The 6,769-nt window shown below is 41.7% G+C and overlaps 1 protein-coding gene across 1 annotated transcript; it reads right to left on the minus strand.

The window, feature by feature from the left end:
- Positions 1 to 89: 89 nt before the first annotated feature.
- Positions 90 to 6,057, minus strand: LOC121330569 (C-type lectin domain family 19 member A-like). The gene is made up of 5 exons (XM_041277176.1): positions 5,842 to 6,057; positions 1,891 to 2,068; positions 1,691 to 1,784; positions 1,473 to 1,605; positions 90 to 902 (listed from the first exon to the last, which is right to left on the minus strand). The coding sequence occupies exons 1-5, from the start codon at positions 5,927 to 5,929 to the stop codon at positions 826 to 828; spliced, it is 570 nt and encodes a 189-aa protein (XP_041133110.1). The 5' UTR covers positions 5,930 to 6,057; the 3' UTR covers positions 90 to 825.
- Positions 6,058 to 6,769: the final 712 nt, after the last annotated feature.

Consider the following 6,769-nt stretch of genomic DNA (forward strand, 5'->3'; position numbering starts at 1 on the left):
TAGAGGAGTTCAAAACAGTAATAAAAACAATTACTATATACACAAGTGTTTTGAAAATGTTAGGGTAAATGATAAGATACAGGCCAGTAAACAGTTTAACTTGTACTTTATTAATATTAGATATCTCCATCCACTATAGTCACTGAGTAGGAAAGCGAGTAGATAGATGGAAAAAATACTAATTTAACAATAACAGGTTTCTTAATTGTGTTTTAATTAAAAAGAAAAGTGCAGCACACTGCTAAAACACATGCTGTGTCTTACAAATATAAAATGTAATTGTCTGGTAAACATTTTATATTACAATAATTAAGTTTGTGTATCCCAGGTAGGCAGGAAACCTCTTTGGGCTCTATGGTAACCTAGAAGACAACTACTCCGCAGTCTAAGTGTGTTTAGAAAGCGTATGGTGATTGACAGTGGAAGATAACGGCTGCAGAAGATTGTAACATCTCTACCAATGACCCCCTACACTGTCACTCCAGGCACGCCCAACTGAGCAGCATTTTGACCAGGAGAACAACTGCACAAGTTTATTAAAAGTCATAAACCTTTCCAAATAAAATCATAAAAACAATTAGTGTTCCTTCAGAAACGAGTCTGAGCAATAAATCATTGCGCTTCAAACAAGGACCAGATGTGTGCAGGCTCCAGAGCGTGTAAGAGCCTGGCTGGGTTTTGCTGGGTGATTGCAAGCAATGTCTCACAGGGTCAGAACTGGATGTCAGAATTGGACGCCAGTGCTGGAGCGGTGGAGGTCCAAGAGAAGGAGCTCTCTTCAGGAATGGAGACAAGCTGGTGGGTTGTGGGCTGTAGATTTGGGGGCTAATTGTCCAGTGTAGGGATTTTACAGACGAAGGGAAAGGTTTTGTCACAGCTGTTATCATTCCAGGATCTCAGAGCTGTCGCAAAGAAAGACGAAATAGTACAAAATGATTACATTTTTATGTAAAGTGTATGAAATGTTTCCAGTGCCTAAAGACATGAAATGGTGACCATTTAAGTTTTTAAAACTGCGATTACCATGCTTTGACCTGTTTCTAAGATATTTTTCTAAATGTTCTGTGGCTACCTTTGATCAAGTTGAGGGTGTATTTCTCTCGCAGTCCTTGCTGTGTCAGGTGTGTCCTACAGAGTGCAAGAGAAAGCACACTCTCAACTTGATTAGATGTAGCTGCCAAACATATTAGAAGTCATTAAATCTTACTAAAAAAAGAAGAAACCCTGGTATTAACGTACTTAATCTGTTTATATAGAACCTGTTGGGGTTTAACATTCAGAATGCTTCATCGTTGACATTCTGAGTGAGACTTATTCACAGTCTAGAGTAGATGCTGCTAATAAGTTGCAGTGGGGATAATAATATATTGTGCTTGCCATTGCTCTCTCAGTAGTTCTGTATTTCTATGGTTACTACTCATCTGTTCTGGATCCCTCTGCTCTGCAAGTATTAGAACTCTATGGTCACTCACCGCTACTCTGTCGGTACCAGATCTCCACACAGTCCTCCTCCTCTGGGATGCGGTGGATGCCATCGTCAGGCTGGTTCCCATCCCAGTAACTGTACTCATAGGGGGAGCCATCCGTCCACTCCAGGGTGCCTTCCTGGGGAGTCGAAAGGAGAGGGAAGAAGGTTAGGCTTTATTGTGCTACTTTTTTTTTAAAAAAGATGACTTGGTCGTAGTTGCACCTGTCTCCGGTCATGGAGTCCGATCCAGATGTCTGTGGGGATGCCAGGGATCCGACTGTTCACCAGATCATAGACAAAGACATTCTCCTCCCAGCTAGGAGAGAGAGGGGGAGAAAGCAGACCTCAGTCAGTGCATCACCCACCCAGCTCTCTGCAGAGGCACCTACTCAATCTGTCTATTAATAAAATATCCATGTTACCTGTGTATGGATGTGAGCTTGGCTGACTTGTGGCCATTGGAGAACTCCGCGCAGTAGAGGTCAGCCTCAGCCCAGGTGCGGTTCAGCGGGAAGAAACGGTAACAATTACCTTCAAACTCCGTCCAGAAGAGAGGGCAGGAGACAAGCTGGCTGGGGTCTGACAGCAGCAGTGGCAGATCTGAGGGTGGAGGGGGACAGTGAGTTGGGTTTGGGTTACTGGCATGGCTGGGCACTTTAACTAGTACGTAGCTGGCTAATATCACATGAATATAACCAAGCAATTCACAGCTCTCCAGCAATCACCCTGTACCATCATAATGGATACTCTATTCACAGATCTCCAGCAGTCTGTACTATCATAATGGATACTCCATTCACAGCTCTCCAGCGCTGTCAGTCTGCACTATCATAATGGATACTCCATTCACAGCTCTCCAGCACTGTCAGTCTGTACTATCATAATGGATACTCCATTCACAGCTCTCCAGCAGTCTGTACTATCATAATGGATACTCCATTCACAGCTCTCCAGCACTGTCAGTCTGTACTATCATAATGGATACTCCATTCACAGCTCTCCAGCACTGTCAGTCTGTACTATCATAATGGATACTCCATTCACAGCTCTCCAGCAGTCTGTACTATCATAATGGATACTCCATTCACAGCTCTCCAGCACTGTCAGTCTGTACTATCATAATGGATACTCCATTCACAGCTCTCCAGCACTGTCAGTCTGTACTATCATAATGGATACTCCATTCACAGCTCTCCAGCAGTCTGTACTATCATAATGGATACTCCATTCACAGCTCTCCAGCACTGTCAGTCTGCACTATCATAATGGATACTCCATTCACAGCTCTCCAGCAGTGTCAGTCTGTACTATCATAATGGATACTCCATTCACAGCTCTCCAGCACTGTCAGTCTGTACTATCATAATGGATACTCCATTCACAGCTCTCCAGCAGTCTGTACTATCATAATGGATACTCCATTCACAGCTCTCCAGCACTGTCAGTCTGTACTATCATAATGGATACTCCATTCACAGCTCTCCAGCACTGTCAGTCTGTACTATCATAATGGATACTCCATTCACAGCTCTCCAGCACTGTCAGTCTGTACTATCATAATGGATACTCCATTCACAGCTCTCCATCATAATGGATACTCCATTCACAGTCTGTACTATCATAATGGATACTCCATTCACAGCTCTCCAGCACTGTCAGTCTGTACTATCATAATGGATACTCCATTCACAGCTCTCCAGCACTGTCAGTCTGTACTATCATAATGGATACTCCATTCACAGCTCTCCAGCACTGTCAGTCTGTACTATCATAATGGATACTCCATTCACAGCTCTCCAGCACTGTCAGTCTGTACTATCATAATGGATACTCCATTCACAGCTCTCCAGCACTGTCAGTCTGTACTATCATAATGGATACTCCATTCACAGCTCTCCAGCACTGTCAGTCTGTACTATCATAATGGATACTCCATTCACAGCTCTCCAGCACTGTCAGTCTGTACTATCATAATGGATACTCCATTCACAGCTCTCCAGCACTGTCAGTCTGTACTATCATAATGGATACTCCATTCACAGCTCTCCAGCACTGTCAGTCTGTACTATCATAATGGATACTCCATTCACAGCTCTCCAGCACTGTCAGTCTGTACTATCATAATGGATACTCCATTCACAGCTCTCCAGCACTGTCAGTCTGTACTATCATAATGGATACTCCATTCACAGCTCTCCAGCACTGTCAGTCTGTACTATCATAATGGATACTCCATTCACAGCTCTCCAGCACTGTCAGTCTGTACTATCATAATGGATACTCCATTCACAGCTCTCCAGCACTGTCAGTCTGTACTATCATAATGGATACTCCATTCACAGCTCTCCAGCACTGTCAGTCTGTACTATCATAATGGATACTCCATTCACAGCTCTCCAGCACTGTCAGTCTGTACTATCATAATGGATACTCCATTCACAGCTCTCCAGCACTGTCAGTCTGTACTATCATAATGGATACTCCATTCACAGCTCTCCAGCACTGTCAGTCTGTACTATCATAATGGATACTCCATTCACAGCTCTCCAGCACTGTCAGTCTGTACTATCATAATGGATACTCCATTCACAGCTCTACTCCATTCACAGCTCTCCAGCAGTCTGTACTATCATAATGGATACTCCATTCACAGCTCTCCAGCAGTGTCAGTCTGTACTATCATAATGGATACTCCATTCACAGCTCCCCAGCACTGTCAGTCTGTACCTTAATTCTCAGTTCTGCCAATGCATTACTAAATGACTAAACAATCACATTTAAAACAAAAAAATGGAAGAAAGACTTTAGAAAGGGATTGATACTATGATCAAAGGGTTAGCGTAAGAGTATCAAAAAAAGAGTCGTTGAACTTCATGGTCAGTGAGTTATTGCTCAGTGTGCGGGTCTGACTCATAAGCTTGGGGTCATTTAAAACATCTGGCTCACCAATATGTATCTCTATATTGTGCTAATGGCTTTTCACTGTGGACATGGTGAATCCAGACCAGTTACTGCAGTGAACCACAGTAAAAGCATAACAAAGACATTGTAACAGCATATGGTATTGAAAGTGTGCACAAATCACAAAGCACTGTTAAAAGCAAGATGAAGTCTATTCATCATTTAACCAAGGCAAACTACAGAACTGCTGTGCAACTGTACCATTGTAAACCCTGCTGCTTGTTGTTTCTATTTATTAAACAGTAACAGTAGGTACTGTAGTAGAGGTAGGTGCGGTGAGCACTGGATCTCAGTTTCCAGGAGCTGCATTCTCAATGCATTAGCACCCAAGCCATTGCACAGAACTGTAACTAGCTTGCAGTGATAAATGTTTCATTGCATTTTGTCATAAGCTCTCCATTTCCTTCATGAAAACTAAACAAACTTTTGGTAATTACCAGTTGTAAACCATTAACAGTATACTGTGTACCATTTAGTCTAAATGTACTCAGTTTAGCAGACAAATGGTGGCAGTTTATATTGGATGATCATGATTAGCCCATACTATCCTAGGGGACACCTCATTAAGAACTAAGCACATACAAGTGTATCTCATGCAGACAGCGCTAATAGCAGTACAAGTGACATCCTAGATCTATGTGCAGTGTTACACAGCAGTACTCAGAGGGACTGACAGATAGGCAGTCTACGGTTCAACTGCTGTGTTAGTGCAGCCACACTGGAGCTGCAGAGATAATGCTGAAACTGCCCTCTCTAAACCCTTTATGAACACCTCAGAAATGTCACAATCCCCACTAGTCAATTATTACAGCTTGAAGGCTTTATAGTTCAATTGTAAAACTTTTAAAATACGTAACTTTAAACACTGTCAGCCCTGTTGTATGTACTATATTGCATTTCATTGCAATTCTAAACATTGTCCCTGGCTCTGAATAAATCTGGCTTGTGTATTAGAAAGATGAAAGTTTCAGAGGTTTGGATATTTATTGAGTCATTGTTGGCATTTTTCCAGGTTCCACTGAATTATAATGAGGAAATTACACATTGAAAGCCCTCATTATAACTAAACTTGCCTCACTGACTATTTTTTCTTTATTAACCTTTTAAATTGATGTACATTTTTTTTTAACCAGCTCATAGTTCCCTGGTTTCTGCTAGATTAATAATCCTCCCTTGTGTAAATGATACTGAATGGCCCACTTGTTACTGTTACCAGTAGATCAACTTTTTGTACTTTTCCAGCTCCAAAAAGGCATTAGCATAAGATTTTCCAACGCAATAAAAATACAGATTAAAAAGTAGCACAGCAATTGGATATAATATAGCTAGCAAATAATTGACAACAGGTTAAAGAAATATATAACTATGGATAACTACAGCACTTACTTTTAAGGTCAGAATTGCTCACTTACCTTGTGTGATTTTTATGTTGGTTGAAGGAAATGCCTCAGAGAGAACAGAAGTAAAGCAAAGAATTGTCCACAGGTCCCAGCCTAGCATGGTGAGTATAGGGTGTTGTTCTGTAGATGGACTGAGAGTCAGTGAGCACAGTGAATGTGTGAGCGTCAGTCTGCTCTGTTTCTTCACTCTGCTTGGGTCTCAGCTCGTCCCTCCTGGTCAACTCAGGGATTTGATCTCCACAGCCAGCCACCCACTCACCCACCCCGTTGCATCACTGGAGGGGGCGGAAACGAATGAGAGAAGGGGGAGTTAAAGAAGGAAAGAGGCAGAGAGGGATTGTGGCAGGTATGTGGGTTGGGGGATCACTGTCTTGCCTGCTCTCAGACCTCATTAGGATTTTGATGTTGAAGGGACCCTCAACAGATCCAATGATCCAAGCATATATTATAACCTTCCTTTCAAGCTGACTGAGAGGAGCTGCAATGTGTGATGGGTGCTCTGTAGAGCAACAGTCCTGTAAATTTTATTTTTATCACTTGTTTATTTACTTAGTTATTTATACTTATGTATTTATTACTTGTTTGTATTGTTTTTAAGTATTTTCATTTCTGTATTTCTTAAAAATGTTTTTATTTTATTTTTGTGAAAGGTGCTATATCAAAATAAAGATTGATTGATTGATTGATAGATTTTTTTGATTGAACAGCAGCAGAACCTGCTGAAAAGATGTGTGGTTGGCACTTCATAGAGGATAACATGACTATGGGTGCCACCATTTGTTTCCATGCCATGAAGTGCTTGCAATTCCAGTGGATTTGTTCCATTGCACTGTGTGTCAAGATCAAGCGACTTTTTGAACCACACTGTACCAAGTCCCCAAGCCAAACCATCCTGCTGTAATTGTTTCCCTGAAAGATAATCTCGAAATGATACAGTCAA

Source organism: Polyodon spathula, chromosome 18 (assembly GCF_017654505.1).
Source record: "Polyodon spathula isolate WHYD16114869_AA chromosome 18, ASM1765450v1, whole genome shotgun sequence".
Taxonomy (NCBI): Eukaryota; Metazoa; Chordata; class Actinopteri; order Acipenseriformes; family Polyodontidae; genus Polyodon; species Polyodon spathula.